At 41.3% G+C, this 16,839-nt stretch overlaps 1 protein-coding gene across 1 annotated transcript; it reads left to right on the top strand.

The window, feature by feature from the left end:
• Positions 1 to 2,431: 2,431 nt before the first annotated feature.
• On the top strand, positions 2,432 to 15,090 carry LOC141899193 (uncharacterized). Its single transcript, XM_074785355.1, has 13 exons — positions 2,432 to 6,053; positions 9,153 to 9,311; positions 10,017 to 10,097; positions 10,185 to 10,303; positions 10,841 to 10,945; positions 11,037 to 11,117; positions 11,599 to 11,704; positions 12,099 to 12,312; positions 13,205 to 13,376; positions 13,469 to 13,623; positions 14,058 to 14,365; positions 14,475 to 14,531; positions 14,658 to 15,090. Exons 1-13 carry the CDS (start codon positions 2,432 to 2,434, stop codon positions 14,747 to 14,749), a joined length of 5,271 nt encoding a protein of 1,756 aa, XP_074641456.1. The 3' UTR covers positions 14,750 to 15,090.
• Positions 15,091 to 16,839: the final 1,749 nt, after the last annotated feature.

Raw genomic sequence — 16,839 nt, 5'->3', positions numbered from 1 at the left:
CCTCGTAGGAGTCCCCTTAACGTTCGCTGGGGCAAAAATAAAGGATTTTACGTCGAGAATTTATTCATCGTTTCCTGTGAGAATCTCGATGATATGATGACAGTTTTAGAAGAAGGTAAATCAATTTTAATTCCACAGTTCCACAGAACTGAACCCACTTCCACAGTTAGTGGAACCAAATCCAGTTCTACAGTTAGTGGAACCAAAGCCAGTTCCACAGTTGTTGCTCATTTGAAATCAATTTATGTTAAACTTATCAAAGTCAAACGACTGTTGAACTGAGTTATAATTGCAGCTAGATAATGCTGCCATCTTGAGGCTGATTAATGAACTAACCGAGCAGGTGTCTGCCCGTGTTTCTCGTGACATTCACTGATTAATGTTTAAAGACGCCCGGTGTGTGAACAGTAAGACCTGTTTTCTCATCGCGTCTTTACAAAACCTGCTCCTCAATTCATCGTTGATATTCATTTCTATACGTTTATTGTCGTGTCATATTTCCATATAATGAAACTATTTAATCATTTGGGATATAAAAAAAAACCTGCTAGCTGATAAAAAAAAAATACTTTCAGTGACAAACAGCTACTGAATACTGTTATAGGTTTCTATGCATGACACACACACAGTCAGCAAATACACCACATTTCATTTGAATTCATATTTTTGACATTTTCTTATTAAAAGATTCATAAATTTTTTGTCATCGAGTTTAAAACTTGAATTCGAAGTCATTCATGACGTGACTCATTTTAATGAGGAAGGTTCTTGATACTGAACATTGGATGTAACATAGGAGTCAGTTAGTCTGCCAGCCAGCCAGCCAGCCAGCCAGCCAGCCAGCCAGCCAGCCGACGAGTGTCTTTTTGAAAGAAATTCCTTTCTTTCATCTGAAATAGTAAAAAAGTTTTGTGGCTGATAGTTTAGTTATTATTGTATGAAAACACTAGGCAACGTCAGACTGAATTTATAAAAGGTCTTTTGTACGGAATATGAAAGAAACACGTTGCGATATTTAAAATACTCTTTCTGACACAGATATACGACGGACCTGCGCTTACAGGATCAGTGCCGGTTCATAAACTGGATTACTATTTCTATCATCAGAAAAAGGAAATATTTTCATTCGACGCTTTATTGGAATAATATTGATGTTTTTAAAGTGGTTTTGGCTGAGAAATGTTTAGACTGTCAGTGATATTGGATATTGAGAAGTATTAGATCATAAATAGGGAAGACTCTTGAGGAATATCAGATATATCATCTCGTAAAGGTGCAGTTTAATTGATTATTAGTTTGAAATAAGATTTTTCTAACGGTCGGGCGTCTGCTGTTACCGTCCGTGTTACCGTCGCTGTTACCGGGGCTGTTACCGTCGCGTCAACAATGAAAGAATTTCTCATCTGTTACAAATGATTTATCGATGAAATATTTCTCGAGTTGTCGTTTTATTCATTGAAATATTATTCACTAAAAGCGATCGTTTTTCGCAGGAATCGGAATGTTTAATGTTTAGATACTGACACCAGCGTTGAATGATAGCAGTTCAGTGAAATCTCAGCTCAGTGAAATTGACAGTGAAATCTCAGCTCAGAAATATATATAAGTCGTGTATCTCGGTCTGGTATAAGTCGTGTATCTCGAACTGCTATAAGTCGTGTATCTCGAACCGCTATAAGTCGTGTATCTCGAAACCGCTATAAGTCGTGTATCTCGGACCGCTATAAGTCGTGTATCTCGGACTGCTATAAGTCGTGTATCTCGGACTGCTATAAGTCGTGTATCTCGGACTGCTATAAGTCGTGTATCTCGGACTGCTATAAGTCGTGTATCTCGGACTGCTATAAGTCGTGTATCTCGGACTGCTATAAGTCGTGTATCTCGGACTGCTATAAGTCGTGTATCTCGGACTGCTATAAGTCGTGTATCTCGGACTGCTATAAGTCGTGTATCTCGGACTGCTATAAGTCGTGTATCTCGGACTGCTATAAGTCGTGTATCTCGGACTGCTATAAGTCGTGTATCTCGGACTGCTATAAGTCGTGTATCTCGGACTGCTATAAGTCGTGTCACACTCAGTTTCAATCCGTCGTGAGTGATGAGTATTTTATGATTTAATTCATACATTATTTATAAGGATTTATTCTCTGTGAATCGAGTTGAGTTTTGTGCTCGTTTGTTCCGAGTATTAATCGTTATAAAACCGACTCTCGTCGTGTTTTTATCGATATTTCGATATTTTACGACGGATTCATCATCGCCGTCGACAACGTTTCAATAACCGTACATCATTTCATCATCGTTTCATTATTTATTCACGAGACTTCGAGTGTTTATCGAGAAACTGCTCGCGTACGACCTGACCCGACCAAAAAACGAAAAATGCGAATTCTAGAATTAGAAAACGAAAAATGTCGTACCTAGAATAAAAATGTCGAGGAATAGAATTCAAGGAGTCGTAGGTTTGAGTCCCCCGCGGAAAAAAACGATACGCGAGAAATATAATTTAGCGGCTCCGGATCAGTCGGGTGTGAATACACCTCGTTACAGTAGAGAGGGATCAGCTCTCAGTCAATACGCAGACGGATTCTGGAAACATCGTCATCCGTCTGATGACGAGTTCTCGACGATCTCACCGGCGCTAGCCAAGAGTTTGAGATTGAAAGTTCAACAGAAACGCGAGAAATTACACGAATTAGAAACGGAGCGTAGTTACGCGGCGGAGTCACCCCGTTACGCGGAGTCACCCGTCAGTCGAGAACCGACTCCGATACCTCGACTTAAACTCAACAATAACGAACTATCGACCGACCTCGACAGAGAGGATTCGATCGTATCGTTTCAGAGAGAGATCAGTCGTAGGAATACTCCGCAACCTCACGAGCAACCTCACGAGGATCCGCATCGGTCGAGGTTCATTCGCTCGTATAGAAAACAAGCACCGGATCAAACAACGGACAGCGACGAGTATTTCAAACCGGAATCATCGAGGAGACAATCTAGGAGCAGTCCTCCTCCGATGAGGAGACAGTCTAGGAGCAGTCCTCCTCGATCGCCGGATATTCCAAAACAGCGAGAAAAACCGAAGAAGAGGAAGGCTCCGTCTCGAGCGCGAAGTCCTATTTATATCAGCGAACCGAGGCCGATCAGTCGAGCTAGAACCCCGGATAGAACCCACAACTCTAAACATCCACCGGTACAGATACTGGGTAGACGATCCCGGACACCGACCCCGACTGATAGACACGATAAACCTAGAATGGAACCACCGGTCAGAGATAGACGACCTTCAACTCCCAGAAATAGACCTTCTACATCTCAGAATCTGGCACCAGACGATGCTCGGTATATCCGCAGACCTTCGCATCAAATACCTGAACCGCTGAGAAAACTGAGCAACATCTCGAGAAAAATGAGCGACCCCAGCGCGAGATGGTTACACAGTAGACCTTCTATAGACGTTATACGTTCAACTAGACCTTCTATAGATATCAGACCTCGAAGATCAATCCTTGTACCGTCTCCTGTTCCGGAACAGGCTATACCCGAACCAGCTGTAGCAGCGCCACCTGCTGCTCCAACTCAACAACAAACATTCCTCGATCAAATACCGATCGGTAACTTACTGCCGGTGATAGACAACAGAGGACAGTCGTTATTACCGCGACAACAACAACAGCCGTACGCAGTGGTTATTATACCACAAACTGATCAACATTTACATAACTTACTAAAACCACCGGTAAAACCACAACAGAGGAGAACAAAGCATCATTCGCTGAGTGACGACGAGGAAAACGATGAGGATAGATACGAGAGAATACCTCGATATCGCACGGGGAAATATCACGATTTGAGATATCGAGATAAACAATGGAGAAGTGACGATGATGATGATGATGATGATGAGAGTCCCGTCGAGGAAGAGGTTTATATCAAACCGAAAATTCACAGACCGAAACGAAGAAATAAGAAAAAACCAGCAGTCGCCGCACAAAGTAAAACAGATCAAGCGATTCAGACGGAACCACTGAAAAAACATCGAAATATCGCAAACACTGACGATATTTACAGAAACGATGACAGCGACCTATTTACTGATAACGGATTCATAAAAGATGTCGATAAGGAATATTTCGTTCGATCGTTCGAACCTTACAGCTACGACCTCAATCATATTGAAGACATTGAAATCGGTTACAATACGTTTAAAGAAACGCTGACTCGTAAAAGACGTTTGACTGGTTGGAACGGCGATTACACGCTTAACAGCGGTAACAAACCGGTCGTCTTAAACCCGACGAGTATCGCTAAACAATCTAATAAATTACTGACGAGTCCACCCGACGATTTATACTGGGACGAGCTGGAACGATATCCACCACCTACGAGGTTTAAAACGTTACTGACAAACCCGTCTGCCACGGCCGCTGACGACGACGGTTTACAGCAGCAGCACGCTGACTCCAGTAACCAATCATATCACAACTTCAAACATCGATTACAGGAACTTTTATTACTGGATCAGTATCGGCGCGAGATCGAGAGAATGAATCCGTATAGAAATATCAGACTTAAACGTAATAATAATAATCATCATAATAATAATAATGACCTGGATGATTTGGATTATTCTCCGCACGGACTACCGAGTAGGAAATACCTCGACAGTCTCAGCGCGAAAAAACAACTCAAAAAACTATCGAAAAAACAACGCGAATTTCGTAGGGATAATTACGGTTTCGATTCGACCGATGAATCACCGATTCCTAGAACTGAGTACGTGTTACGAGGGAAGAAATACGGGACTACGAAACGCGGGACGACCCCGGCCCGGGCCCGTAACGGGTATCACTCGGACCACTACCCGTATAGGAGAGTTGATGAAGATGAGTTTAGAAGTGTTAGTCGTAATGATGTAACGTCACACGTCAGTGAACCACATAAAACTGATAAACAACACGGTATTAATATATATACGTACGGACCTGTTAGAATAAACGGTTCAGCATCACCTCCACCAGCAGCAGCAGCAGCAGCAGCAGCAGCAGCAGCGGTACCAGTCGAAACAGAGGAACCGTTAAATACTGACCAATTACAACCACCGATTACTGGACAATACGTGAATACATCTACATCACCTCAACATCCCGTTAAATATGTACAACACGGACCGTTTCTATCGGCGGTCTCCGGGAGGAGGAGTAATCCTCGTGAGGATCACACGAGGATCACTCCCGTTTTACCAGAGATCAATAAACAGAAATCAATGGTTAATACACAACCTCTAAAACCGAACACCGAGAGTCGTGAAGTTCAAACTCAATCACCGGATAAAGATATCGGAGTTCAAACTGAAACGCAGGACGAACCGTTTAAAAATATCGAAACACAAACTGAAACATCGGCAGCGGCGCCGGCGACGAGGAGGACAGAATCACCGACGACAAGGAGGACACAGTCGACGGTGCAAAGAGGGAAGACGACGATACCGTCTAGAAATCTGTTAAAACCCGATCAGAACGAATCGAGGCGTAAATCGCAACCAGCTCCGGCGGTCTCTTCATTACGAGCTCCGTTACAAACCAGATCTAAATCTAAACTTAAAAAATCAGCGCTTTCAGCGATTAATCGTTCTAAAGATAGTAATATTGATAATGAGGAGAATGAATCAGATGTCGAATCAATTGTGTTTAATTTCAACGAAGAAGCAGATTTAAATCCGAAATCAGCGACGCCTGATCAGATTTATAACAGCCGCAGCAGCAGCTACAGTCAGTCCGACTCGGAAAATAAAGATAAAGGCTCCGAAAAAGAGAATAAATTCGTGAAAAAACGAGCGAAAAAAATTTGGAAGAATTTCGAACCGGAAAACGTTCGTAAAATGAATGAAAGTTTCGATGATTTCGAGGATTTGATTTTTGAACGCGACGAGGAAGCGGTTTATATTTTATCTCTACTCACCGATGACGGAGATATCATCGGCCCGATTAAACTAGAAATAGACGACGTTCAAATCGGGTTCGGAAACGGTTTAATTAAACGGGAAAAAAGTAAGTAAAATTCCGTTCATAGAATTACTACATATTTGTTATAAGTCGTCACATTACGGAAATCATCTCTCTTTTTGTCATCGCATAAGTCCAAATTTATATTTCAAATTTAAGTCATCATTTGGATAAGTCGTCACATAAGTCTCCATTTATATTTCTAATTCAGTAGTTTATATAAAACGGGTCTAAAAATTTAGTGTAATTCATCGTCTGGAAAAGTGGTTAACAAAATTTTGACTGTTTTTCCAATCCTTCATAAATTGAGTCACAAAAAGAAGGACCACGAAATCTATTTGAAGTTCTAAAAACTATTTAAGTATAAAAGCGCTTTAAATAAGCGTTTATATTTAAGTAACAGCTATTTCTACATCGACACAAATAGAGTCAAATTACAAAATCAACGCTTTTCAAATATCTTTTATAAAGAATGTTTTTTTATATATATTGAACGCTTGAATGCACAAATACAGCGCGACTTGTTTTTATTTTTCACTCGTCCTCAATATGAATAGAGAATAAAATGAACAGGTTGAAGTGAGTTCTCGTTTAGAAATCTCGACGCAAACGAAAATATGTTAATTCTTTCCTGATTTATATTTGTTATGAACTTTTCCGTGTAGGTTGCTACCGGCAACAGCACACAGCGGCCGGCCGGAGCGTGGCGTATTTTGCTATTGCGGAGAATCTCATAAAGTTTTCGCTCTCCTCTCGGTCTCCGGCGCGAGACCACGGCAACATTTATTGCTTCATGTTTATTTATCAATTAAAAGCCATCAATCTGACTGAGGTAGAATACACTATACACTCATGGTGAAACCACTCACGGTGAAACCACTCACAGGAAAAACCACTCACAAAGTAGTCGATAATTCTTTCAGATAGTGTTATATTTTCTATCAATTCTCAACCTGTTGATCTCTCTCTCAATGTGTCGCCCCTCAAACGAGATCAATGATTGATTTATTGAGAAATTATCCAGATATTTTGTTATAATTGGTTTTCTAAATGATTGATACCTAGGTTGTGTATGGAAGAGTTTAGCAGATCAATTTTCTAGAATTAGGCGAAGTCACATTTCTATTCAGTGAGGTTAATAGAAAATATAGCAGACTCTGTTCAAATCAGAAATCACTGATTAACTCTGACATTTCTAAAGATATTTTTCCCTATGCGAGTCTACTGTACCATCTAACTCAGATATCACTCTCTAGTCAAAAGATCAGACTTGAGCGGAGTCTACTGTACCATCCAACTCAGATATCACTCTCAAGTCAAAAGATCAGACTTGAGCGGAGTCTACTGTATCATCCAACTCAGATATCACTCTCAAGTCAAAAGATCAGACTTGAGCGGAGTCTACTGTATCATCCAACTCAGATATCACTCTCAAGTCAAAAGATCAGACTTGAGCGGAGTCTACTGTACCATGCAACTCAGATATCACTCTCAAGTCAAAAGATCAGACTTGAGCGGAGTCTACTGTACCATCCAACTCAGATATCACTCTCAAGTCAAAAGATCAGACTTGAGCGGAGTCTACTGTATCATCCAACTCAGATATCACTCTCAAGTCAAAAGATCAGACTTGAGCGGAGTCTACTGTACCATCCAACTCAGATATCACTCTCAAGTAAAAAGATCCAACTTGAGCGGAGTCTACTGTACCATCTAACTCAGATATCACTCTCTAGTCAAAAGATCAGACTTGAGCGGAGTCTACTGTACCATCCAACTCAGATATCACTCTCTAGTCAAAAGATCAGACTTGAGCGGAGTCTACTGTACCATCCAACTCAGATATCACTCTCAAGTCAAAAGATCAGACTTGAGCGGAGTCTACTGTATCATCCAACTCAGATATCACTCTCAAGTCAAAAGATCAGACTTGAGCGGAGTCTACTGTACCATCCAACTCAGATATCACTCTCTTGTCAAAAGATCCGACTTGAGCGGAGTCTACTGTACCATCTAACTCAGATATCACTCTCTTGTCAAAAGATCCGACTTGAGCAGAGTCTACTGTATCATCCAACTCAGATATCACTCTCAAGTCAAAAGATCAGACTTGAGCGGAGTCTACTGTACCATCCAACTCAGATATCACTCTCAAGTAAAAAGATCCAACTTGAGCGGAGTCTACTGTACCATCTAACTCAGATATCACTCTCTTGTCAAAAGATCCGACTTGAGCGGAGTCTACTGTATCATCTAACTCGGATATCACTCTCAAGTCAATAGATCAGACTCTTCAGCGGAGTCTACTGTATCGTCCAACTCAGATATCACTCTCAAGTCAAAAGATCAGACTTGAGCGGAGTCTATTATACCCGTAGATGTATTGTATACCTCTGTCTCCTGTGTTTGTTTATAAGTCGTGAAGTTGCATATTAATTGATACTTCAATATTCAATCAATCATGAAACCCTTCACTAATTCTCAATGACTTGTTTTATTTCAATATTCCCTTACACGGTTGGTTTCTATCAGTTTTAGAACATGTATTTTTACTACAGTCATTAATTCATGAATTACTAATATTTACACAATGACTAATAGTCGTTTATGTTTCCACGTTGTAAAGAATGTGTATATGCTGAATATTTCATCTCTGGTTTTCGGTAAATTACGAAGTGAAATTGTGGCTCGTTAAAATTGAGAGCAAGCGTAAATCAATACCAACCATTATCAAACATTTACTCTTTTCCTCAGGAAATTACCCACATTTTGATCAATAGTGGCCATTCATTAAGTATGTGTACATACGCTTCCATGGATGCCACCTCTCTCTCTCCCTCTGCCTCCCCACTCCCCCTCCCTCCCTCCCTCTCTGTAGATGATATTTAGAATTGGGGTGAGGAGGATTGAAAAATGAAAATGTATTTTTTACCCCCTTAGACGGTTTACCAAGATAAACAGTACCGATTGGTTTACTGAGATAAACAGTACCGATTCAGGAGGAGTCTACTGTAATTGGGATATGAAAGTCATGCAGACGCTTCTCGAAATTTGAATTTTAAAACTCATTGAAAACTCTTTATATCCAGGAATGACTGTCTGATCAAGATGATTATATGAATAATGTTGTTGTTGTTGTTTTAGGGTTGAGGAACCGAGTCTCTGCTGCTACTGATGCTAATGACTATTCCAGTAGAAGTCACACAATGTTACAATTAATGATAGATTCTGAAATACAAGATCCTGAAGATGAAAATCTCTACGTAACGAAGCATGGAAAACTAACGTTTGTAGATCTGGCAGGTAAAATATTCACGAGCCCCAGACCCGCTGTTCTGTGTCCAATTCCACAGTTCACGAGCCCAGACCCGCTGTTCTGTGTCCAATTCCACAGTTCACGAGCCCAGACCCGCTGTTCTGCGTCCAATTCCACAGTTCACGAGCCCCAGACCCGCTGTTCTGCGTCCAATTCCAAAGTTGGCACACCCAGACCCGCTGTTCTGCGTCCAATTACAGAGTTCACAAATCCAGTTGCAGTGTCAACAATACCTTGGATTTAGTTTATTTCCAATGTTTTGATCCTAGAGTTGATATTTGACCTTAACCTGACTAAGAACTGCAAGCCTGACTACGGCCACACTTAAAAGAGTGTTTACTTCTTTTTATGCAGCTCATGTTAGTATAGAAATATCATAAATATCGTAAATATCTAGAAATATCATAAATATCTAGAAATATCGTAAATATCTAGAAATATCATAAATATCTAGAAATATCATAAATATCTAGAAATATCGGAAATATCTAGAAATATCGTAAATATCTAGAAATATCGTAAATATCTAGAAATATATTCTCAAAATTTGATGCATTTTGGATGTGAAACTACCAAATTTGATGTCAGATTACTCTAATTGATAGTGTAGTCGTGTGGAAACTGGATTGTTACGTGTTATAAATCAATCTGTCGTTGCTGTTGTTGCTAATTGATGTCAAACATGTTTTTAGGAAGTGAGAAAGTAAAGGACACTCAAAACGGCGAAGCAGTCGCAGAAACTAATAACATCAATAAAAGTCTCTTAGTTCTAGGTTGGTATCAGTGTTTTCTATATCCCTCACTCCGTGGTAAATACACAGATATAGCTATAAACTAATCTCATATATTTCTATTTTCAGGGAACTGCATTTCAGCATTAGCGGATAGTAAAAAGAAGCACGGTCACATTCCATATCGAGACAGCAAACTGACTAAACTTTTAGCCGATAGTTTAGGAGGAAATGGTGTTACATTAATGGTAGATATGACTACAGGATTCAGTTACACAGTTGCCGAGTTTAGATTTGACTCAAAGCTAATTGATTGAAAATGAACTGATTTTAACTCAGAGTCAACTCCTAACTCACGTGAAACTGGATCCAGAGTTCGGAGTCAACTCTTAACTCAAATGTGGAACTGGATCCAGAGTTCTGAGTCAACTCTTAACTCACGTGAAACAGGATCCAGAGTTCTGAGTCAACTCCTAACTCACGTGAAACAGGATCCAGAGTTCTGAGTCAACTCCTAACTCACGTGAAACAGGATCCAGAGTTCTGAGTCAACTCCTAACTCACGTGAAACAGGATCCAGAGTTCTGAGTCAACTCTTTACTCAAATGTGGAACTGGATCCAGAGTTCTGAGTCAACTCTTAACTCAAATGTGGAACTGGATCCAGAGTTCTGAGTCAACTCTTTACTCACAAATGTGTAACTGGATCCAGATTGATATTTGAGATATTTTTCAATGGTTTACGGATAAGAATTATGAATAATTATGTTTATTTTGTTTGTACAGATATCATGTGTCAGTCCTTCAACTTACAACGTAGGAGAAACTATGAACACTTTACGTTATTCAAACAGAGCTAAGAAAATCAAAAATAAACCAGTCATTAAAATGGTCAGTCAGTATTCGATGATGATTTCTGTTCAAGTCTGTTACTGATTGAAGGAATGTTTTCACTGTTATTATATTTTGTTATGAAATGCAGGATCCTCGTGAAAAACTGATTCTGACGTTGAAAAGAGAATTGAAAATATTACGATCTGAAAATCATTATCTTCGACAACAGGTAATTTTCACAATTATGATGATGTTTTCATAGTGTTAAATCAAGCTAGAAGTGCTAAAAGGTCCATCGATCCAGGCTGCTTAAAGAATTTTACAGTCTTACTGTGAATCAGTCATATCTCTCTGGGTGTAACACTAGTCCTGCTACTAAAGGCTCAGGTCGGGTACCCCTCAATTGCTCCTGGGTGGAGAGAGGCAATGAGTGTCCCTCGCCTCACCGATGATAGAGTACAGTAATATGCAGTGGTTTCAACTGGTGACCTGACATTCCAGAATCAAACAGAATCCTACCACTCACCTGACCCTCAATACAGCCACAGATACCGGTATCCATAAATCCAGTTCCAATCAAAATCTCAATAATGATATGTATTGTGCATTTTATTGATCTAATGAAAATAGAATTAGTTGATTAATTCAGGATTTTATTCAGGTTTAACGTAAAATCCTGATGACCTGCAATGATTTTATATTTGTTTTAGTTGAATTTTCCTGAGAAACCGAAAGGACGTCTTCAAAAGGAAAACGATGAACAATTTCATAAATTAATCAAACCAGTTCCAGCGACTTCAAATTCTAAGAATAAGAGTAAGTTCTTCATTAATACTGAGCTCGTGACGTTCACTACGCAATTTATGGTTTTGTCATTAATATTTTCCAATCCACTGGAGCTTATTCCACAGTTTTTGGAGCTGGTTCCACAGTCGTGAAGGCAGTCAGTAAAGGTTTCACTCAAAGGACAGACAAGGGTTTAAACATTCCAAATCTACTCTCTTTGTCAAATGTAACAAAGAACTGTGGAACTGGAACCAGAACTGTGGAACTGAGTCTTGACTGTGGAACTGAGTCTTGAACTGTAGAACTGTATCCTGAACTGTAGAACTGAGTCCTGAACTGTAGAACTGGACCCTGAACTGTAGAACTGGATCCTGAATTCAAGGTTTTTAATTTGTAAACTGCATTTTATAATTTAAATCTTCAGAAAAGAAGAATATTGAAGGAAGTCAATCAAACGAGTTTCCAGTAACGGATAATAATTCGACGTCTGGTATTCTGCAGCCGTCTGCCTCGGAGCCGTCTGCTTCTAACGTAGAATCACCGTCTAAATCCCCTCCACAATCATCGGCTACTAAACAGGAACAGAGTTCACTATACGACATGTTACAGGAGTATATGGTCGAAAATGAGACACTCAGGTAAAACTCCTCTACAACAAAACACCTCGAGTTCTCGCTGAGGGGAGACATGAACTTTTTAGCATCACGCCACCTGGTGGTCACTCATGTCAATCAGTATGATACAGACTAATAGAATTAGAATGGGGTACAATAATAATGAATGAGTTGATAATGAGCACTATCGTAATAATACCAGACATACTGACTACTTAGAGCGTGGAGTAATCATCTGAACTCCAAGCTGAGAGAGAGACTGGCTACTGAGAGCGTGGAGTAATCATTTGAACTCCAAGCTGAGAGAGAGACTGGCTACTGAGAGCGTGGAGTAATCATTTGAACTCCAAGCTGAGAGAGAGACTGGCTACTGAGAGCGTGGAGTAATCATTTGAACTCCAAGCTGAGAGAGAGACTGGCTACTGAGAGCTTGGAGTAATCATTTGAACTCCGAGCTGAGAGTGTTTAAAATGAACTAAAAAAATTTGGTTCCTAGAGAAAGCATTGTTTATGAGTTGTTCATTATGGACAGTTCACTACATGTTTGGTTATGGAGTTTAATTCTCACTAAGGGAGGTTTCACTGTGGTTCTCAGCGAGGGAAAATAAACAGATGGCGTAAATTAATTAGAGTCGAGATATTTGTATTAGAGACAGTTTGATAATTAGTCGATATTTTCTCTGTATATTGAATTGACAATGAACTGCTGTAGACACGGCTGAAGTTTGTTTGATTAACGTTTTATGAATTATTAGTACAGTCAAACTCAGGCATAAGTCGTCATAGGTGGAATGATCATCATCATCTCAGTGACTTATCCAAATAATGACTTCTACTCAGTAATACGAATTAGAAATATTTGACTGTTGTTTGAACCATTTAATTAAAGACCTGTTTTAAAAAATGTTATTTTCAGAAAAGAAAACACAGAATTAGTGAACTTTAAAAACCGATCGCGAAGAGACCAGGAACAATTAGCTCACGACAACGAGAGGTTGTCACGACGACTCGAGGATATAGAACGATTGTTGTCGATCAGCGGGTCCGGGTCGGTCGATCAAAACTTGAGGAACGCTCGAACGTCAAACGTGAGTTACTGGAAACACATCCCCCTCCCCTCAACCCCTCCCCTAACCCCCTGCAGGGAAAAATGTTCAAAATGTTTATTGTGTGTTTTTAGGGTAACATTTCATTACCTGACTACCATCGATCAAACCCCCTGAATGGATACGATAGCAATACGCCCCCTGGTGGCTACAGTAGTCGACGACAAGCTAATATGAAACCTCCTCATAGATTACCGCCGGATAATGTAAATACTCCTCCCCGACCTGGGTGAGTACTATCTGTATATCTATCTTACTGCATTATTAATATGAATCCCAGTTCCACAGTTCTCTTGGATCAGTTCCACTGTTCTGGACTCAGTTCCACTGCTCTGGACTCAGTTCCACTGTTCTGGACTCAGTACCACTGCTCTGGACTCAGATCCACTGCTCTGGACTCTGTTCCACTGCTCTGGACTCAGTTCCACTGTTCTGGACTCAGTTCCACAGTTCTCTTGGATCAGTTCCACTGTTCTGGACTCAGTTCCACTGTTCTGGACTCAGTTCCACTGCTCTGGACTCAGTTCCACTGTTCTGGACTCAGTTCCACAGTGAAGTGTAGAGCTGTTATGGGTTATAAATTTCAACCAATGTTTAAGAAGGGACTGGCTCCAGATTATACTAGAACATGATTAGTTATTTGTGGTTATATATCTGATGTAGGTACGGTAGTCCTGGATACGCGGATAGATTTCAACAGAGAATGGATGTCCGAGCTTCGCAAGATAATATATACAACTCCCGGCCACCATCACCCCCTCGAGGTGGCGGGCCGGGGTACGGGAGCCCGGGAGATGGATTGAATCCAGCGTTTAGACCTCATCAGAGTTACCCGTCGTTACCCGCGTCATCTCAACACATTCCTGCGGATCAACAGCAATCGGTTTATCCACCAGCGTATCATCAACAGTATCGTAATAATGGACAATACGATGATCCGGACCCTTTACCATCACCCAGACGTAAACCAGGTACGTGTAACAAGTTACCACAACTCTCCTTACAATCTGTGATTAGTGTTTGAATTAAGAGGTGTTGATTCCGATTGTATAAACCGTTGAGTTATATCACTTTTTCTAGGCCCAGCACCAGACCCTATACCACAAAACAGACCGCGGCAGTCTCAAAATAAACAAAGTAAGTATTCATCTAATTAGCTTGTTAAATTGTTGTGAATTATAGTGACTCACACACTATATATATTAAAAACCCTGTATCTCAACCATGAAGTCAAAACTAATGAGATTGTTTTTTGTTTCTCAGATGATTACCCGCATCCGCGAAATGAAGTCTTACAACAACCTGAAACTAACGGACGTAGCAACAATCATAGACAACACTATCGGCAACAGTAACTAACGGATGTGGCAACATTCATAGACAACACTATCGGCAACAGTAACTAACGGACGTGGCAACAATCATAGACAACACTATCGGCAACAGTAGAATAAATACCTGCTCAAGACCTTTGAGTTCATTTCTAAATCAATGAATCGATTCTACTGGACCGCATCTTACGTTTGAATGGAGCTGTCCATCGTCTTGTTTAACTGGACTGCGTCCTCCATTTTATTGGAGCTGTCCATCCTCTTGTTATTAGTTAATATTAATTGATTTCTGTATAAGATCTGTATCTTTAACATTATTAGAAATGATGGAAATATATATTTTATTCAATTTGTAAAAATGTATTTTATGGAATAAATTTGTTACTTTAATGTTATAAATTCATGTTCTCTCTCTTTCCTCTCCACCCTCTTCCTCCCCACTTCCTCTCCTCTCTCTCCCCACTTCCTCTCCTCTCTCCCCACTTCCTCTCCACCCTCTCCTTTCCACTTCCTCTCATCTTCACCCGTCAAGGGATTCGAACCCACTACGCTAAAGCTGTTCCCCAAACCCCTTGACCTCACGAGTCGTTGGAGTCGTTACTAGCCGACCAGAATCCGGTCGTACCAATCACAGCGCTTGTAACAAACCGACAGTAGACTTCTGTTGGTTTTCCCGTTAAATGGACCAATCAGCGAACGTTTTACCGAACAAGGAAGTATTTCGCAAATCAATATATGACGTCACGCGCAACAGCGGGAGTAATGAAATCACGCTTCGTGAGGCCAGGGGGCTGGTGGAAGCGAGTTCGGGAGTGATACTGGACCCCTGGCAAGCGAGGATGACTTCCTCTCCTCTCTCCACCCTCTTCCTCTCCCCACTTCCTCTCCACTCCCTCTTCCTCTTGTAAATGTGGGGATCATCCTTGATGATGATGATGGTGTCCAGGAAAAGAAGACAGATCCAGTTGTGGCACAAAAGCACCACATGACTTTAGGTCGTGTGATCCTTGACCCTTAAATACTCATACTTGGATTAACCCTTTCATACTTTACATTACACTCTCCCTCTCCTCGCACTCTCTGATGTCTCCTCCCTCTCTCCCCTCTTTTTAGTCTGATATCTCTCCCTCTCCCTCTCTCTAGTCTGATGTCTCCCTCTCCTCCCTCTCTCTAGTCTGATGTCTCCCTCTCCTCGCACTCTCTGATGTCTCCTCCCTCTCTCCCCTCTTTTTAGTCTGATATCTCTCCCTCTCCCTCTCTCTAGTCTGATGTCTCCCTCTCCTCGCACTCTCTGATGTCTCCTTCTCCTCCCTCTCTCCCCTCTTTTTAGTCTGATATCTCTCCCTCTCCTCCCTCTCTAGTCTGATGTCTCCCTCTCCTCCCTCTCTCTAGTCTGATGTCTCCCTCTCCTCGCACTCTCTGATGTCTCCTTCTCCTCCCTCTCTCCCCTCTTTTTAGTCTGATATCTCTCCCTCTCCCTCTCTCTAGTCTGATGTCTCCCTCTCCTCCCTCTCTCTAGTCTGATGTCTCCCTCTCCTCGCACTCTCTGATGTCTCCTTCTCCTCCCTCTCTCCCCTCTTTTTAGTCTGATATCTCTCCCTCTCCCTCTCTCTAGTCTGATGTCTCCCTCTCCTCCCTCTCTCTAGTCTGATGTCTCCCTCTCCTCCCTCTCTCTAGTCTGATGTCTCCCTCTCCTCGCACTCTCTGATGTCTCCTTCTCCCTCTCTCCCCTCTTTTTAGTCTGATATCTCTCCCTCTCCCTCTCTCTAGTCTGATGTCTCCCTCTCCTCCCTCTCTCTAGTCTGATGTCTCCCTCTCCTCGCACTCTCTGATGTCTCCTTCTCCTCCCTCTCTCCCCTCTTTTTAGTCTGATATCTCTCCCTCTCCCTCTCTCTAGTCTGATGTCTCCCTCTCCTCCCTCTCTCTAGTCTGATGTCTCCCTCTCCTCCCTCTCTCTAGTCTGATGTCTCCCTCTCCTCGCACTCTCTGATGTCTCCTTCTCCTCCCTCTCTCCCCTCTTTTTAGTCTGATATCTCTCCCTCTCCCTCTCTCTAGTCTGATGTCTCCCTCTCCTCCCTCTCTCTAGTCTGATGTCTCCCTCTCCTCGCACTCTC

Source organism: Tubulanus polymorphus, chromosome 2 (assembly GCF_964204645.1).
Source record: "Tubulanus polymorphus chromosome 2, tnTubPoly1.2, whole genome shotgun sequence".
NCBI classification, from domain to species: Eukaryota; Metazoa; Nemertea; class Palaeonemertea; order Tubulaniformes; family Tubulanidae; genus Tubulanus; species Tubulanus polymorphus.
Note: the sequence above shows the minus strand (reverse complement) of the source record. Positions and strands in the feature narration are given on the sequence as shown.

Bases quoted from the DNA above. Each gene is read 5' to 3' on its own strand.
- LOC141899193 (XM_074785355.1), top strand. From the start codon at position 2,432: ATGTCGAGGAATAGAATTCAAGGAGTCGTAGGTTTGAGTCCCCCGCGG. The intron at 11,705-12,098 runs GTAAGTTCTTCA...TTAAATCTTCAG, and splicing joins TTCAAATTCTAAGAATAAGA to AAAAGAAGAATATTGAAGGA. The intron at 14,366-14,474 runs GTACGTGTAACA...CACTTTTTCTAG, and splicing joins ATCACCCAGACGTAAACCAG to GCCCAGCACCAGACCCTATA.